General features: G+C 41.1%; 1 protein-coding gene across 1 annotated transcript; it reads left to right on the forward strand.

Annotated features, from left to right (window-relative positions):
- Nucleotides 1-18,085: 18,085 nt before the first annotated feature.
- On the forward strand, nt 18,086-19,916 carry LOC134537208 (cytochrome P450 4C1-like). Its single transcript, XM_063377473.1, has one exon. It carries the CDS (start codon nt 18,128-18,130, stop codon nt 19,661-19,663), a length of 1,536 nt encoding a protein of 511 aa, XP_063233543.1. The 5' UTR covers nt 18,086-18,127; the 3' UTR covers nt 19,664-19,916.
- Nucleotides 19,917-20,446: the final 530 nt, after the last annotated feature.

Raw genomic sequence — 20,446 nt, forward strand, 5'->3', positions numbered from 1 at the left:
CCATTTCTTAATATGTCTATTATTCAGGTTATTAACAACCTAGTCGTACCACCATTATGTCCTGTTCTGTTCTTCATCTACACACATATTTATTTATTTATATTTTGATCTTTTGATATCTCTGGTATATTGATGTTTTGCATTCTCTTGCATTTAAGTTTTATAGATTGCCATATAAAAAAAAAGAAATTTTTTTTAAGAGAGTGGTGTGCTTTGAGGGGGGGAGTGTGTGCCGTTGTGCACTTGTTGTGTGGGCATGCGCCCATTATTGCTTATATATGTTGTTTAATTAAATGCAAACTGGGAGGCTACTTTTTTTATTATATCTTTTTGCAATACCTAATTGTTTTGTTTTTAACTTTTGTTTATTTGAAGTATAATGAAATTATTATTATTATCTTAAGTATCAATTTGTAAGAAATAATTGTTTTTGTATAAAAATCATTTTTTTTTTGTTAAAATATATTTATGTCTTTGTTAAGCTTTGTGGATTTAAAAGAAAAACATATGGACTTTAAAAGACTTTAAAAGACTTTAAACATCATAAATTAATTTTTCCTTTTGTTTATATTAATATTGTGGTTAAGATTAATTATTGAGTTATTGCACTTAAGTGCAGGAAAGTGTAACATTTTAAGTATCTCATCTCTACGTATTGTCATATCTATGGTCATATTAATATTGGAAAGGAAAAGGTAGTACTTTCCTTTCTGTTTTTGTCAGCCATAATGTAGACTTCAAAATTTTTGTGCTCGTCACGTATCCATCGACATCCATGTCGAAAGTTGTGTATTTACTACCACATTAGGTGAGTTTTACCGCCTTTTCCCCGGGAAACATTGTTTTATAATTATTTATGGGATAGTTTAATTTTTTTGTTGTTAAAAAACTTGTTTAGCGGTCCGGGTGTTGGCGACCTCTCGCTGCCCCATGCCTGAGGCGTGATCCATAAGCTTCGCCCATAACATCTGGGCACCCCAGGGCTTGTCCCGTGGTTCTACTGCGATGGGAGCCGCCAACAAAATTCCCAGGAAAGTTTTCGACGACTTAATCCTAAGCATGCAGCATGGGTAGTTAACCTGTTTCGGACACGCGTATCTTCTTGCAAATTCATCGAATATTTCATCAACCTACCCCTTTGGCATCGTATTCAACATTTAATTCCTAAGCAATATTTTAATTCTTTCTGTATCTTAAATTTACGTTAATTATTTTGAAAATGTAAATAATAATAACTATTTTGAAAATGTAACTAAGTAATAATTATTGTGAAGATATAACTAAATAATAATAATTTTTTTTTGGGGCCCCATTTTTGTTTTGACTGTACGAATACTCAATTAATACTCTTTATTGTGTTTTAAATAAATATGTTTTGTTATGGCTGACCCGATATCTGTGTATTTTATGTTGCATTTACCTAACATTTTTATTTAATTTCTTATCTATATAAATTGTTAACAGGTTATCAACTTTTGTTCGGTAGTTTTCCCAGTCGGCATATTTCCTCTCTACTCGTTATTTTAAAACAATAAAGCAATGCCATTCAACCTAAGATACCGGGGTCTTCCGTCGTGATTTACCTTGGTGAGGTTTAGCAAACCGAAACAAGAGTAAAGTACTGGCAGAATGTATACTCTACTTAGAATCAAATATGGTATATATAAAAATATAACACATTCAGAAATGCAAATTTTTTTGATATGAAGGTATTGAAGAATTTATTTATATGTGTGTGTGTTTTATTAAATGCTGTTTGATTACATTACTTATATGCAGTGGTGATCTGAAGGTAGTGTTCAGCTCATAGTGTGAACCTAACCGAGGTGTATATCAAATGTTATTTAGTAATATAGATACTTCTATGATACCAAGGGGGATAAAAGATATTGCCTGATAAGCAGAGATATAATTTTTTTGACAATTTTATGCAAGTTTCTAATAGTTCTTAAGGGAGATTAAAGTAGCATGATGTTAAACATAAAGTTCGAGATAATAAATGCTTGAGTAAGTAAAAAGGAGAAGTAGCTGCTTGAAGTAAAAAAGGAGCACAAGTACAGGTGAATATCGTTTTTATTCGGGAAGTGATTGGTGTTTGGGTTGAAGCTTTGCATTGTATTGTAATGTATTTGAAGTTAAATATTTCAATGCCTTATTGTGAGCTGGTCATAAAAACCTTTTATGATTTCTTTGCAAAACATAAAAAAGTATAAAACTAACTATTTTACTCGCATTTTTTAATGTTACTGTGTTTTGTATTGTCCCTAGATGGTGATTTCTGATAAGCTCAGGCAAGAGCGGTGACAGTAGAGAGGTTCCTGAAAGAGTCACAAATGTATACAGTAAGGTGCTGAACTTAATGAATAACATTTTTACACAAGTAGGGTTGGTCCTGATTAAGTAACATTTTTATACAGGTAGGCTGGGTCATGAATGAGTGGCATTTTTATTCAGGTAGGGTGAGTCCTGAATGATTGGCATTTGTATACAAGTAGGTTCGATCCTGAATGAGTAACATTTGTTTACATTTATATTGGGTCCTAAATGAGGAATATTTGTATACAAGTATGCTGGGTCTTAAATTAATGATATTTGTATCCAGGTAAGTTGCGTTCTGAATGTATGGTATTTATTTGCGTAATAACCAAGGTCTTTTCAAACTGCAATATATTAATTTTCTTAGTTATATTTCCTTATTTTTAAATAATTATTTCAAATGTCCGCAATAACATATTAAACATTTAAAGGACTTTGTATGTTTTGACTAGCAATGTTTTTGTTTTAACTACTAAACACTTTTCATCTTCTAAAGTAATGCCATAGTTGTTGGTCCCAATCACAGTCCGTAGCCACGAGGCTACAGTGGTGACCTCGACGTGATCTCCAGGCGGGTTCGGGTCATGTTTCGCGCGGAGCCCCTGAGCAACGGCGCACACGCGCTAAGCGCCCGGGACCGCGAGTAGTACGACCGCGGAGCTACCGCGCCGCCTCGCGCGTTCACGCCAACACACGCGGCGCGAGACCTCCCACAGGTGAGTAGTGCGACTCGGGCGGTTCGGGACCACAGCGGAAACCTAGTGCGACCACGGAGCTACCGCGCCACCTCGCGCGTTCGCTCCAACAAACGCGGCGTGAGACTTCCCACATGTGAGTAGTGCGACTTGGGCGGTTCGGAACCACCGCAGAAACCATGCCAGACCCGGAAACAGCACCTCCTACTGCGGCAGTGGATCGGGTGGTGGTTCGCATCCTGCCGTTCTGGCCCGCAGATCCCGAGATGTGGTTCGCGCAAGTCGAAAACCAGTTCGCGATTGCAGGAATAACTGCAAACAGTACGAAATTTCATTACATGACGGTCAACCTGGACTCCTATTATGCTACCGAGGTGCGCGACATCCTCACTCAACCACCAGCCACGGGAAAATATGAGAAACTGAGAACAGAGCTGGTAAAGAGGCTAAGTGCTTCGCAAGCGAGAAAAACCAAGCAGCTGCTGGAGACCGAAGAGATGGGCGATCGGCGTCCATCCCAGTTCTTCCGACACCTCCGCGGCCTAGCAGGGAAAGCTATCCCAGATAACCTCCAGCGATCCTAATGGCTGGGTCGGCTCCCATCGCCTACCCAAGCGATCCTGGCCACGCAGACTAATGCATCATTGGATGCGTTGGCTGACCTGGCCGATGCCATTGCGGATAACCCCCAGCCAAAGGCGGCTGCAGTGTCCTCCCTGGAGGCGATGGTGGACTAGATGGCGGCCCTGATGTCCGCGAAGATCGGGAAAATGGCCGCGACATTACGGCAAGAAATCGCAGCAGCTGCCACCAGCAGTGCGTAACACAGGAGTCGCTCGGACGGCTCGCTGCCCGCAGGATACCGCTCCCGCTTCCGCAGTAAGGGCCCGCCAGGAGCCTGCTGGTACCATCGACGTTTCGGGGACGCAGCCCACAGCTGCACCGCGCCTTGTACGTACCAGACGGGAAACGACAAGGGGACGCGTTGATGGCGGCCGGCGACTCTTCCCTGCCTACCGGCTGCCACCTGTTCATCACGGAGCGGGTTACCAAGGTACTGTACCTAATCGATACTGGCTCCGATATCTGTGTCTACCCACGTACCCTCATGCCAGGCAGGCGCCCTCAGTCCGACTACTCCCTGGTGGCCACCAACGGCTGGCAGATCGCAACCTTTGGCTTTGTCACACTCACCCTCAACTTAGGATCTCGAAGGGACTTGGTCTGGTGGTTTTTGTGGTGGCCGAAGTAACTAAGCTTATCCTTGGGGCAGATTTTCTCTATCACTTTGGCTTGCTAGTTGACCCCCGGAATCGACACCTAGTGGACAGCACTACTTCTCTCACCTCGGTTTGTACCATTACCACAAGTCAAGTCTGTAGTGTCAAAACGCCTGCACCCACTCCACCGTATCCCGAGCTACTACACAAGTTCGCCAGCCTCACACGGCCTGCAGGCTTCCCCCAGCCAGTGCAGCACTCCACCTTGCACCATATCAACACCAAGCCAGGACAGTCAGTGCACAGCAGACCGCGCTGCTTGGCTCAACCCAGTTGCGCGTGGCCAAGGGGGAATTCGAGGCTATGATCAAGCAGGGCACGGCCCGACCGTCTAACAGCCCTTGGTCTTCTCCTCTCCACATGGTGCCCAAGAGAAGAGAAAAGTGGCGACCTTGTGGGGACTCCAGACTGCTGAACGCCTGCACTATCCCGGACAGGTACCCCATCCCGCACATTCAGGACTTCTCTTACTCATTGCATGGCAAGACCATCTTCTCCACCATCGATTTAGTCCGAGCGTACAGTCAGATCCCAGTCGCCACAGTGGACATCCCCAAAACCGCCATAATCACTCCATTCGGATTGTTTAAATTCCCGTCTATGTATTTTGGCCTCCGCAATGCAGCACAAACATTCCAGCGGTTCATGGACGAGGTCCTCCGAGGCCTCGACTTTTGTGTATCGTACCTGGATGACATTTTGGTGGCTTCCCAGGACGAGACAGAGCATTTGCAGCATCTGACTGAGCTCTTCGACCGCCTCACGAACTATGGGCTTCTCATCAACCCTAGCAAGTGTGTCTTTGGCGAGTCCTGCGTCACATTTTTGGGACACACCATCACAGCCGACGGCTCCCAAACTCTGCAAGAGAAAGTCCGTGCTATCTTGGACTTCCCCAAGCCTACCACAGCAAAGCAGCTGCGCCAGTTCACTGGCATGGTGAACTTTTATCGACGGTTAGTTCCTAGGGCTGTGGCAGCACAGGCCCCCCTGCATGAGCTCTTATGAGGGGCAGCCAAAGGCAAAGATACCATCGTCTGGACGGCCGCAAGCAGCACGGCGTTCGTAGAGTGTAAGGCCAGGCTCGCCTCAGTGACCCTGCTGGCCCACCCTATCCCCGATGCCCCCCTGGCTCTCGTGACGGACCCTTCGGACTTTGCAGTAGGAGCGGTACTCTAGCAACAGGTACGCAACCACTGGCAACCCTAGGCATTCTTCTCTGCGTAGATGAACCCAGCGCAGCAGAAGTATGGTGCCAATGACAAGGAGCTCCTTGCCATCTACCTAGCTGTTCGGCAATTTCGCCATATGGTCGAGGGCAGGGATTTTGCCATCCTTACGGACCATAAGCCTATAGTCTTCGCCTTCGCCCATAACTCTGACAAGTGCTCTCCACGCCGAGCCAGGCACCTCGAATTCATTGGACAATTCACGAAAGACATTCGCCATATTCCCGGCTTGGCCAATACCGTGGTGGCCTCCTTGTCCCGGGTGGAATCGGTCACAGCTCCAGTCGACTATCATGCTCTGGCGCGGGCTCAAGCAGCGGATGAGGAGTAGCAGCAGTTCCTGCAGCGCGACTCCAGACTCCGGCTGACGAAGGTCAAGATCCCGAACTCGCCACTGGAGGTCTACTGCGATGTGTCCACACCGACAGCTCGGCCTTTCCTGACCCTACAGTTCCGCCGAGCGGCATTTGACATGGCGCACCATCTGGCGCACCCGGGCATCAAGGCCACAGGGAAGTTGGTCTCACAATGGTTCGTCTGGCCATCCATGCAAGCAGATTTTCGATGGTGGGCCCGATCCTGCATACAGTGCCAGCGGTCGAAGATCGCACAGCACACCTCCTCGCTGGTCGGATCTTTCATACCTCCTTCCTCCAGGTTCGACCATGTCCACCTAGACCTGGTCGGGCCCCTCCCATGTTCCCGAGGCTTTCGCTACTGCCTCACCATGGTTGACCGCTTCTCCCACTTACCAGAGGCCGTGCTTGTAGAAAACATCGAGGCAGCTACAGTCGCCAGAGCCTTCTACACCACATGGGTGGCACGTTTTGGCGCCCCCCCGAAGAGCCACCACCGATCAAGGCCAACAATTCACATCCTCCCTGTTCGCGGACCTCGCCGCCTTGGTGGGCATGACTCACCTCCAGACCACCGCCTACCACCCGGCCTCCAATGGGATGGTGGAGAGGTTGCACCGTTCGCTCAAGGCAGCCATCCACTGCCATGCTACCTAGCACTGGGTAGATGTCCTACCTACTGTCTTGCTTGGCATTCGAGCCGCCTGGCGGGACGACCTCTGTGCCTCCACTACGGAGTTGGTCTACGGCCAGCCCCTGCGCCTACCGGGGGAATTTCTCGGAGAACATCCGGACGCCCCTCGGTTCGATGCCCCCGGCCTGGTGATGGACCTCCACTTCCGAGACCTGCAGCCAGTCAGCGGCTCGCGGCATGGTGGGACAAGGCCGTTTGTCTCAAGGGACCTTCCGACGGCCACTGAGGTCTTCTTCTGCTGCGAGGTGCAGAAGGGGTCCCTACATGCGCCCTACGAGGGCCCCTTCCCTGTACTCGGCAGAACTCCGAAAACTGCAACTCTCCTGATGCATGGCCGGCGCACCACGGTCTCCATCGATCGACTCAAGCCTGCCTACGTCTTGGTCGACCAGGAGCCACAAGCCATGGCCGCCCCCCCTCCTGTGGGGGACACACCTCCCCAGCAACATCGGGGGCCCACTACGACTGCCCCCGCGCCTCCCGTGATGCGGGCCGGGCGTCATGTATGCTTCCCCGACCGCCTGCAGGGTGGTTTTTCGTGATGTGGCACATCACTGGCATGAAGTTGATGTAGCGGCCGTGGCCGCGGCTGCCTGCAGCAGTGACCGGAGCCCTCCGGCTTCACTGGTTCCCTGCGGGCGAGCAGACATCTTGCAGGACGTGCGCCCCCCCAGGAGTACCGTTAGGCCGGCCGGCCACCCCCGCCCTGGGGGGTCAGGCACGCAGCGAGGGAGACCCGAGAGGCGAGCTAGTCCGGCTCGGAACACAGCCACGCGCACACGTTGTTGGTCGTAGCATTTTGTACGCATTCTCGCTGCCGCCAATAAAGTACGCCTCTGACTATACTGTGTTTCATTGAAATGTGGTCCTACTCGTCCCAATCACAGTCCGTAGCCACGAGGCTACAGTCCTCGATGGAAACTTCAATGACTGGTGATTCAACCACGACTAACGAACATCGGTGCTGTTACTGTGACAAGATTTTCACAAACAGCAACAATACTCGACGGCATAAGAAGAGAGAATGTACCAAGAACCATTATCGTAAAATGTTTGTTTGTGAGAAATGCCATAAGCAAATTGCCAGAAAAGATAATATGAAAACTCACATGAAGACATGTAAAGGTCCTGCTGCGCGGCAGAAAGTAAAGGTTTCGGTGCAACAACGATGCATTGATGTTCATAAGAGTATGCCTGGAGATGGTGCAACTGCGGCAATGTTAGTATCTGGATCGTGTCTGAAAGGCACGTGTTCATCATCCCGGTATCCTTGCAGCTATTGTGATATGTCGTTTTCATTTTTTCATGATGCACGAATACATGAACGGAGTAAATGCAATAAGAATCCATCTCGTATAAAGTTTCGCTGTTATGGGTGTCATGAATGGTTTACAAGTATTGATAGTTTGCGACGACATGTGAAAAAATGCAATGGTAAAGTCCATGTGTCAACTGAAGAACTACCTGTAGAAATTTTGACTCCTCGCTTTAGATTGGAGACTCATAAGAGAACAAGCAAGAAGACCGATGTGCAGCAACCGATTGGTATGGCGTCTGAACATGAAAATTAACCTAACACTGTGTTCGGCGCATTGCAAGTGAATGATAATGGGTTATACTTGGCGCAGTCTGCATTTCGTGGAACATTAAAAGACTACTATTATCTAAATATGTTAGGTGAGTCGAAATACATTTGTAATTTTCTTGGTGATATCAGAGAGGACATAATCAATTAGCTTACTGATGACGTAGAAAAAACAGACCATTAAAATATAACTTGTGGTTAGACTGTATATATGGAAAGCCATATCCATTCGAAGACGAAGTGAAGAAGTGTGCATTCAAGACATCGGCTGCAGTAGTTTACAATTCTGACGATGTGAAGCAAACTGTTAAAAATGGTATCCAGAAGCTCTGTCAAGAAGAGGAGGACTCTGTCTGTAAAGGTTTTGGCTGGACTCTTTCTAGTATAAACCGATTGGAGCTAAGAATTAGTCATTTCATGCCTATGCAGACCTAAATGATTATAAGATTACTAACCTTAGCAAGTGGTCCTGTAGTAGAATATATATTATGTAATAAAGTTTATTTTGTGAAAGAACTTGTGTTCCTTTATTTCTCGAACCTGCCCCTATTATGTTAAAATGCTGTTTTGTTTAATTTTTTTCCGTCTTCATTCCGAATCGTACCAAGGGCCTTAGTCGATCTAATTACTCATTTTATTGGTTGTAAATTTATTTAGTAAATTTTGAACTTTTTCCCGAGTTATAGCTAAATAATTACGAATTTCCAAGACGGCTGACATTATGGCTTATAGGATGATGCTAGTAGAGGTTTTTAAGCCTCTTTAAGAATGTTGATCATGTTTTTTTGAAATTATTATTTAAATAATATTAATATATTTTTTAATCTATCAAGTATCAAACCAGGGACAGAAACTGACCTGATCAATCAATATATTGATTGTAAATTTATTTAATGAATTTTGGAATTTTTCCCGGATTTCTAGCTAAATAATTACATGATTCCAAGATGGCTGCCATAACAAAACATGCAACAGTAATAGGATCCAATATAGCGGTCATAACGTAAAGTGTAACGACGACATCGTACTCAACCAAGATGGCGGGCGTATCAAAACATGCTACAATTATATAATCCAAGATGGCGACCATAATGATACGTGCAACAGTGGTTTATAAGTAGGATTGTATTAAATTTTTATTATTTTATTCGAATGATTAATTTATTTAATGAATTTTGAAATTTTTCGGATTTTCAAGATGGCGGACATGACGTCATACTACCTGATGATATGTATACTTTGACATAAGTGGTGGGGGTCAGTCTTCCAGCAGCCACCACGGGAGAAGGATAGGTCGCCATTTTTATTTTTTTGCCCTCACCGGGTTCGAACCGAGGACTCCGAACTCCATGTCGTAAAAGTATGTTTTTTAAATATTTTTAATTAAAATTTTATTATTTAATACTGACTCTGGCTTGGACTAGAACTCTATCTTTGCTCAACAATGAGAAGTTCACAAGCTAGCACAATCAGTTTTTGAATTTGTTGTGGTTTTTTATTTTTAATTTTTTTCTGTAATTTTATGATAACAAAGAAAACTTGTGGCGGTTTTCTCCGTGTGCTTCCGATTATTCTTGTCAATATTATGGTGGTTTTCTCCGTGTGCTCCTGAATATTCTTGTCAATATTTTGATGGTTTTCTCTGTGTGCTCCTCATTATTCTTGTCAGTATTTTGATGGGTTTTCCCGTGTTCTTGCAATCATTCCTGTGGTTTCTTCAAGTGTTTCTGACTATTCTGAGAAACCGCTCTCTGCATGGATTTTTTTTTGTCTAATGAGACATGTCATTTTATTTGGAGTTACATTTAATTCGATAATTTCTGCTACTAAATCAAAACTTGCAATATTTTTATAAGGTGGAATTAACACATATCATTACTCAGTGAAATTAATATTATGCCATGAGACATCTGTGGAGCACCAGCATGCAAGACGAACTTCCTTTTCCTTGGAGTCTAGCGAAGCCATCCTTCTTTTGCGATCGTTAGTGAGCATCCCGCATCCCGCATAAAATAACTAAATATTATTTACCTGCAAGCAACATGTGGCGACATCTGTTGTTGAAAAGCAGAACTACATACATAAAGTACTTTTGCAGGAGATATATTAATTCTCGCTGATGAAATATGAAAAAATTTCTATTTAAGTATTGGATCTAATTTAAAACACTCAATTGGTATCTGGCATTAGTCTCAGTAACTAATATGAATTCTGATTTGGGATCTGACGCTGTATCGAAAGAACATAGGTGTAAGTTTTGCAGTAAAGATTTTATCTTGAGAAAGAATAAAAGACAACACGAGAAGAATGACTGTGTTAAAAATCCACTGCGCAATATGATAAGTTGTGTTCGATGTAGCAAGTCGTTTACGCGGAGAGAGAGCCTAAAAAGACATGGCAGAACTTGTAGCGCCAAGCCTGCGTACAAGCTAGAGGACAACGATGAATCTATCATCCTAAGGAAGAGTGATCTGCATTACGACAATAATTTTCTTGGCTCTTCCGATCTCGACAAAGAACTTAAATTTAAGGAGGTTGATGATTTACGGAAGAATGAAGACAATGGAAGAATCCTTAACGTGAAAAGTGAGAATATATTCCAGCCGAATTCAAGTAGATCTTTCCTACTTTGTAAAAATTATGGACTCCTAAAAAGGAAGCATGAAGACGATGAAGACACTTCAACATCATCAACATCGAATTATTACGGTAAATTGGGTGAAGACGATTCCTTCTACGGTGATTGTTACAGTGACTCTGAGGCTGTTGACAAAGACATAGACTATGATGAAGCACCTAAAGCTGCCAAGATCGAAGAATGTGGCGGTCTCCTGAGACCGAAACGGTGGAAACGACGTGATATATTAAATAAATCTGATCAAGCTTGTGATGATCACCGTCTCAAACATGAAAGTTACCCTGAGGTTAGTGGTAAAACGGAAGACACCAGAGATCATAATATTTATAAAGGTGCAAGGAAGATGGTGGTAGAAGAGATTGATTACACATCATGGAAAGATCCAAACATATTGGTTGACCGGCTAAGACTTCTACATGGTTCGCTTTGTGCAGGAAACTATTCGTGCATCAAAGAAATATCCTTCATACTCAAGGAACTGAGGAATGCTGGCTACATACAATATTGGCTTGTTTTACTTGCATTTGTATAATATAAAGCAATAAAATAAATAATTTAAATTATAAGAATTTAATGTTTTTATTTCTTGTATTCTGATTTCTAACTAAGACTTAGATCTCGTAACTTGTGCTTCCTTGTTGCCTTTTTTTTGTTGATGGAGCTTCCAAATGTGCTGTCTTTTCGATGATGGTGCTTCCAAATGTGCTGCCTTTTCGTTGTCGGTGCTTCCAAATGTGCTGCCTTTTCGTTGTCGGTGCTTCCAAATGTGCTGCCTTTTCGTTGTCGGTGCTTCCAAATGTGCTGCCTTTTCGTAGTCGGTGCTTCCAAATGTGCTGTCTTTTCGTTGTCGATGCTGCCAAATGTGCTGCCTTTTCGTAGTCGGTGCTTCCAAATGTGCTGCCTTTTCGTAGTCGGTGCTGCCAAATGTGCTGTCTTTTCGTTGTCGGTGTTTCCAAATGTGCTGCCTTTTCGTAGTCGGTGCTTCCAAATGTGCTGCCTTTTCGTAGGCGGTGCTTCCAAATGTGCTGCCTTTTCGTAGTCGGTGCTTCCAAATGTGCTGCCTTTGCGTTGTCGGTGCTTCCAAATGTGCTACCTTTTCGTAGTCGGTGCTTCCAAATGTGCTGCCTTTGCGTTGTCGGTGCTTCCAAATGTGCTGCCTTTTCGTTGTCGGTGCTTCCAAATGTGCTGCCTTTTCGTAGTCGGTGCTTCCAAATGTGCTGCCTTTTCGTAGTCGGTGCTTCCAAATATGCTGCCTTTTCGTAGTCGGTGCTTCCAAATGTGCTTCCTTTTTTGTTGATGGTGCTTCAATTTTTTTAATGTTGTTTTGACTCTAGTATTTTAGTAAATTGTTCTTGATTTGACTAGAGTATTATTCAAACCGGTTAATGTATATAAACGAGTCCTAGACAGCAGGGCGCTCAGTTTGTTACTGCCGTCGACGGTGTACGGATCACCTAGTTTGTTTCTTCTTCTGGTGCATAAGACGTGTAATTGGCTGTTCTTGAGACTTCGATGGCATCTTTACCGACTTTAACGTCGTACTCGATGGAGGATGTACCATCGACTACGGGAACCATGACGTCGGCGCCGACGATGTTGGAGCAGATCCCGTTGGCAACGATGACGTCAACATTGGAGGAGATTTCAACAGATGTGATACCACCAGCAGAAGAGACTTTAATGCCGGTAGTGCTGACTGTACAGGAAACCTCGACGAACGCTGTTTCGCCCTCGATGGAGACTTCAATGGATGGCGAATCTTCAACAACTAACGAACATCGATGTCGTTACTGTGACAAGATTTTCTCAAACATCAGTAATGCTCGTCGACACGAGAAGAGAGAATGTGCCAAGAACCCTTATCGTAAAATGTTTGGTTGTATTAAGTGTCGCAAGCAATTTACAAGAAATGCTAATTTGAAGCATCACTTGGAGACATGTAAAGGACCTGCAGTGCGGCAGAAAGTAAAGGTTTCTATACAACAACGATGCATTGATGTGCATAAGAGTATGCCTGGAAATGATTCAGTTGCAGTAACAGCGACATCTGGCTCGGGTTTGTCTTCAACTAGGCATCCTTGTGGCTACTGCGACATGACGTTTGCATTTGCACTTGATGTACGGAGACATGAGAGGAGTAAATGTACAAAGAATCCTTCTCGCATGAAGTTTCGCTGTGACGAGTGTCATAAATGGTTTACTCGAATTGATAATTTGCGCCGACATTCGATAAACTGTAAAGGTGAAGTCCGTGCGCCTACTGCTGAACTACCTGCAGCAATTACGACTCCTGAGTTTAGATTGGTGACTCGTGAGTGTACAAATAAAAAAACTGATGTGCAGCAACCGATTGCTGTGGCATCTGAACATGAAAATAAACATAAGACTGTGATCGGAGCATTACAAGTGAACGATAATGGCTTCTACTTGGCGCAGTCTGCATTTCGTGGAACATTTAAAGACTACTATTATCCAAGTACGTTAAGTGAGTCAAAGGACATTTGTAATTTTCTTGATGATATCAGACAGGACATAATCAATCAGCTTACTGATGACGTAGCAACAAACGGACCTTTGAAATATAACTTGTGGTTGGACTGTATATATGGAAAGCCTTATCCGTTCGATGACAAAGTGAAGAAGTGTGCATTCAAGACATCGGCTGCAGTAATTTACAGTTCTAACGATGTCAAGCAAACTGTTTAACAAGGTATCCAGAAACTCTGTCAAGAAGAGGAGGACTATGTCTGTAAAGGATCTGGTTGGACTCTGTCTTGTATAAACCGATTGGAGCTAAGAATTAGTCATTTCACGCCTATGCGGACCTAAATGTTTGTAAGATTGCTAACCTTCGCAGGTGATCCTGTAGTAAAATAGAAATTATGTAATAAATATTATGTTTGTAAAAGAACTTGCAGTGTTTTTATTTTCGAACGAGTCATTTTTTAGGTATTTTTACATAAAAATTAAGATTATTTGCATCGATCGGGTATCGAACCGAGGACAGGAATCGATCGAATCAATATGTAAATTATTGAGTGATTTATTTAATGAATAATGGAACTTTTCCCGAATTTCTAGCTAAATAATTACGGATTTTCAAGATGGCGGCCGAATTTCAAGATGGCGGGTGTCATAGTAATAAATTATTACTGTACTCTAGCGGATAATAACTAAACTAACATGACGTCAGCGCACTCTCGCCGACGATACAATGATGATGGCTTCCAGCATCGAAGACAAGATGGCGGACATGACGTCATACTAGGTGACGATATATATGCTTTGAAAAAAAGTGGTGGGAGTCAGTCTGCTAGCACCCACCACGGGGGAAGGATCGGTCGCCATTTTTAATTTTTTTTGCACTCGTCGGGTTCGAACCGAGGACTTCGAACTCCGTGTCGTTAATGTTTGTTTATTAAATATTTTTTATTAAAATTTTATTAAGTTAATTTTTTTATTAATTTTAAATTTTTTTTATTAAAATCGGATAATAAATAAAAAAGTTAAAGATGGCGGCCGTAACGAAAATTGCAACGGTGACGTCATAATACATGATGACGTCAGAGGCTTATCGTAGGCTGTAGACATGGATGCTTAAGCCTACATATGGACATTTCTAGCCGCTGGGATTGTTAAGGACTAAAAACGGGAAATTTTCCCTCGAAACGGGAATTTTTCTCTCGAAAACGGGAATTTTTGAATTGTGGAATTTTTTAAGATTTTTTGGCGGAATTTTTTTTCACAGAAATGGAAAATTTTGGCGATTTTTGAGGAATTTTGGGCAAATTTTGCCCAATTTTGGAGGATTTTGGCGATTTTTGAGGATCAAATTCAAGTTATAAAATAAAACTAAAATATTTTGAGAAAATGTTTTGAAGATACCTTCAACACATGTATTTAAAAAACACTATAATCGCTGATACAAAGTGTAAAATTACGCCTTTGACCACACTATATTCGAGATGTATACTCTACTAAGAATCAAATATGGTATATATTAAAATATAACACATTCAGAAATGCAAATTTTTTGATATCAAGGTATTGAAGAATTTATTTATATGTGTGTGTGTTTTATTTAATGCTGTTTGATTACATTACTTATATGCAGTGGTGATCTGAAGATAGAGTTCAGCTCATAGTGTGAACCTAACCGAGGTGTATATCAAATGTTATTTAGTAATATAGATACTTCTATGATACCAAGGGGGATAAAAGATATTGCCTGATAAGCAGAGATATAATTTTTTTGTCAATTTTATGCAGGTCTCTAATAGTTCTTAAGGGAGATTAAAGTAGCATGATGTTAAACGTAAAGTTCGAGATAATAAATGCTTGAGTAAGTTAAAAGGAGAAGTAGCTGCTTGAAGTAAAAAAGGAGCACCAGTACAGGTGAATATCGTTTTTATTCGGGAAGTGATTGGTGTTTGGGTTGAAGCTTTGCATTGTATTGTAATGTATTTTGAAGTTAAATATTTCAATGCCTTATTGTGAGCTGGTCATAAAAACCTTTTATGATTTCTTTGCAAAACATAAAAAGTATAAAACTAACTATTTTACTCGCGTTTATCTTTAATTTTACTGCATTCTGTATTGTCCCTGGATGGTGATTTCTGATAAGCTCAAGCAAGGGCGGTGACAGTAGAGAGGTTCCTGAAAGAGTCACAAATGTATACAGTAAGGTGCGGAACTTAATGAATAACATTTTTACACAAGTAGGGTTGGTCCTGATTAAGTAGCATTTTTATACAGGTAGGCTGGGTCATGAATGAGTGGCATTTGTATTCAGGTAGGGTGAGTCCTGAATAATTGGCATTTGTATACAAGTAGGTTCGATCCTGAATGAGTAACATTTGTATACAGTTATATTGGGTCCTATATGAGGAATATTTGTATACAAGTATGCTGGGTCTTAAATTAATGATATTTGTATGCAGGTAAGTTGCGTTCTGAATCTTATTTGCGTAATAATCAAGGTCTTTTTAAACTGCAATATATTAATTTTCTTAGTAATATTTCCTAATTTTTAAATAATTATTTCAAATGTCCGCAATAACATATTAAACATTTAAACGACTTTGTATGTTTTGACTAGCAATGTTTTTGTTTTAACTACCAAACACTTTTCATCTTCTAAAGTAATGCCATAGTTGTTGGTCTTAAAAAAACATTATGATATAAAAATAAGAAATGAAATTATATGCCTTTTAAATAAAAATTTTCTATTTTATATGCTATTAATATCTTGCCAATATTATTATTTTTTAAGAATTTTTAACATTTAAATGTGGTTTGTTTTCACAAGACAAAAATTTGTATCACTTCAGAACATATTGAAACCAAAGCCTTATATTAATGTTCTTGTTTAATTAACTCCGTTAATACTTTCTTTGTTTTAGTTAAATAATTATTAACCCTGAGTTCTTGTAAGATTTAAAGTTTTGAAACTTGTTTTGGTGTGTTTACTAAACGGGATTTTATTTTTGATATATTTATTGATGTTCAGTTCGAATTGATTCTTATTTATATTTTATATAGGCTACACACGTTGTTACCTCAATAGTTTTTTTTTCATGGTCACTATTCTCGGTCGCTGGTTACAATCCAATCGACAGTAATCTCGCGGGTCGGACGGGAACACAGCCCAGGTTGGCCAGCCTGGGACAGGAAGCCACGTCAGGTAGCGACTGTCACTCAGTCCCCCTGCACGGCGCCTGTCACCGCAAGTGCCTCACTGTCTGGCCGACTCTGACATCTGCGAGACACTGCGGATACAGACATCTGCGTGACATTATGGAGTGATTTTAGTTCTTTATGTAGCCTCAGAAATAAAAAAAAAGTTTGAATAAATTCTCGTTTTCCTGTTTTTTGAACACATTTAGGTATACACTGAATAAATATTGCCTATTGTATCAAGGTGTGTTTTTAAAAATATTTTAAATTTTATTTTGTTTTATGGTCCATAGACTCCAAAACCATCGTCAACACAAAAGTTTATAATTATCACATTTTATAGACACTATAACTACTGTAATATATCACCATTCACTTCCAAACTGATATGTAACATTTACTAATGGAAATCGCGGACGAACTATTTAAAGAGCAAAATCCGTCGCAAGGGGTGAAAATGCGGAAGGATTTCTTTTAATCGTTATAACTCCCATAGTATGAAGAATATCACATTCGTTTGAAACTATTTTAACACATTGAAATTATACCAAAACATTTTCTTGTAATAAATGTTTCATTCTGCCATAGGCAGAAAAAACAAAGATTTATGGACAAAGAAATTAATATCTTCTTTCACCAAAAAATGTTCAAATTATTTGTAAACTTTATAATTGTATCTAAAACATTGTTCAAATGTTATTTCGTTAGTACGAAAGTATCTAAAATGGGTTTAAAAAACAAAAAATTAAAATAATATATTTTTAATACGTATATAAAATATTAAAAAGATTGTTATTAAAATATTAATCCTAAAGTTTAATTAAAACTATTACAAGGAAAAATTTTCTGAAATAAATACATAAAAGATGAAAAAATAAAAAAAATATCGAATATTCCATAGTATCAAAATTATTTAGAATTAATTTTTTAACTTCTCTATCTTGATCGAAAGCAAATTTATTTACGACCACGTTATTTTTGCCTGTGATTAAATGTAGTTAGAACGTAAAAAAATTACATAGCTTCCATACAAAGCATAGTATTAAAATTATCTAAGGTATTCAATGCTGGATACAATGATTTAAGGTCATTCAAAATATTTTCACTGAAAGGAAAATGAGAAAAAGTTTAATAAATCCTTTTACAATATAAGACAAGGTATAATTGTTATGTACATAAGGTCATAAAAGTATCAACAAGTTTATAGAAGTTTCCAAAACATTTTCAGAAGAAACAGGTATATTAAAATCTACGTATGCCTGTACGGTATGCCAAAAATATTTTTTTTTTTTACATTTATACTGGCCCATGATAAACTTTCACGTAGATTAATCTCCCTGGCGTTAGCAGTAATGCGAATACTACAACTTTCACGAGTATTACTGTTTGACAATTATACACGAGATATTGTCAACCTTTGAACAAATAAATTGCCAAGTAAATTACTGTCCCAAGACAACGATATGTAAAAAAAAACTCACTATAAAAAATTTAAAAAATGTGTTCTTAACGACCTTCAAGTGAGCAGGATTTTTTTTCTTAAAACTAGAATTCGCAAGAAGGTGAACAAGTGCGACTTGTATAAAAAACGTTACTGGAATACGTCCGGCTCATTTAAACACTTGCCAGCCAACATTCAGCCGGGTTACAGTATCGACATGGTGGTGCCGCAGTCGTGGGCTGTCTGGTGCGTCTCGGCAGTTGTCATCAGCCTGGTCAGCATCGCAGTGAGATGGTGCTTCCATCGAAGCCGCTACTTCCAACTGGGCGAGCGGGTACCCGGTCCTGCTGGAGTACCTCTTCTTGGCAACACTTTGCAATTGGTTGCGCGCAGGGAAGACATCTTGAGATACTTCAAAGAGCTGCGCGACCGCTATGGTGCGGTGGTTAGACTTTGGATTGGACCAATACTTTGTGTTTGCGTAACCGACCCCAAGGACATAGCAGTAATATTAAGTAGTAGCAAAACATTAAACAAGCCAATGTTTTACAAAACCCTTAAAGTTCTTTTCGGCGATTCGTTGCTTACTGCCGAAAGTGAAGATTGGAAGAGATACCGTAATATCTTAGACCCTGCCTTCAGAAACCATATCATCGACTCATACGTCAGCACGTTCCACGAGAAGAGCCAGCGGTTGGCAGACCTGCTGGAGGAGCACAGCGCGGGAGAGCCAATCAACGCGGCGGACCACATCATGCCCTGCGCTCTGGAGATGCTCTCTGAGACGAGTCTGAGCGTGCCGATGGACATCCAAGGTAAAAACCACATTCACAGTGCTGTTGAAAACTTTCCCAAAGTTGCTGAAATGGCTTCTTTTGTTTTTTTCACACCTTGGCTGTGGTTTAGGTGGACTTTCAAGTGCCATCGAATTTATTATAATATGATTGCATTAGTCACGCCCATTCGTAATTTTGTGACTCGTATAGTCAATGAAAAGCTGGATTCATATCTTCACTTAAAAAATAAGGACACTCATAATCAGAAAGACATTAACAAACCGAAGAAACTTGGGTTCCTGGATCAAATAGTATCAACTTTGGTAGAAAATCCAGAACTATTAAACGAAGAGGAACTAAAGGACCAGACCATGTTCGTTATCGGAGCTGGCACAGACACTACAGCCTACACTGTAGCCACAACCTTGATGCTGCTGGGATTACATCAAGATGTGCAGAGAAAAGTCTTACAAGAGCAGGAAATTATCTTCGGTGAAGATATGAGCCGATCCGTCACGGCAAATGATCTGAAGGAGATGGTGTATCTGGAACAAGTGATCAATGAAACTATGAGGCTTTATCCCGTGGTCCCACTTGTAGCGAGGAGGGCTGACGAAGATGTTCGTGTTAACAGCTACACTTTTCCAGCGGGCACTATTTTTGTTTTCCCAATTTATCTGGTGCACAGGGAGTCAGATTATTTCCCAAACCCGGACGCATTCGATCCTGACAGGTTCAGCAGTGAGAATAGTGCCAGCCGCCCTGCTTCTTCATTTATTCCGTTCACTTACGGTCGCAAGACGTGCATTGGCAAGCGATATGCTTACATAGCAATGAAGACCATGTTGTCAGTGCTGCTGAGAAGATACGAAGTTCTGGAATGTGGCTCCAGAGAATACATGGAGTGTTTTGGATATAATTTTTTCTTGAAATTTCAAACTGGCCATAAAGTTAAGCTGGGACCGAGGATGAAGTGATTAGCGTATAAATTTGTTTTATGTTTAATCATCTTAGCTCTCGGTATGCGACTTTTTGTAGGAGTAATTTCGTAAATAGCACTGAAGTCTAACGAACGGAAATGTGTAACCGCAGTGCGGCGTCAGCGAGAAAGTCTCATAAATCTCGAAAAGACTGCGGACCCTCGTGATTATCCGTCCGTACACATATACTTTAGAATAAGGTAATAAACATGTGCAAATTAATAGCAGAGTCAAAATAAAAAAAAATAAATTGATCGCGACAAGAATATAATAAAGAAAGAATATGTTAAAATGTACGTTATCTTGTAAATATGGGTACAAAATTCAAACCAGCATAGTTGGTAAGAATACATTTTAACACGCAATTATTATAAATAACTGACTGCAGTACCCGGCGTTGCCCGGGCTGAACACAGGGTAATATATTGTCCGCGAGTTAAAGCAAAATATAGAGCGCTATATGACAGTGCAGTGGACATAAAGAAATGACACAATGTTTTTTTTTGTCTTTGAGATATTATTTTCTATTTACATATGGCGATCGGTTGAATAAGAAGTTTATGGACTGTAACGCCATATAGCAATAAGTTTCACAGAATAGGTATCATAAAATATTCTCCATGAAAATCACTTCCATATGCCAACTTTCATGGCGATATGTTAAACGGTGTTGGAAATCATCAACATCATACTTATAACATCCAATTTTATATTATAAACTAGCAGATCCGAGCATACGATATCATTACAGTTTTTATTTATTTACCCCTAAATATCTAA

Source organism: Bacillus rossius, chromosome 12, assembly GCF_032445375.1.
Source record: "Bacillus rossius redtenbacheri isolate Brsri chromosome 12, Brsri_v3, whole genome shotgun sequence".
Lineage (NCBI taxonomy): Eukaryota > Metazoa > Arthropoda > Insecta > Phasmatodea > Bacillidae > Bacillus > Bacillus rossius.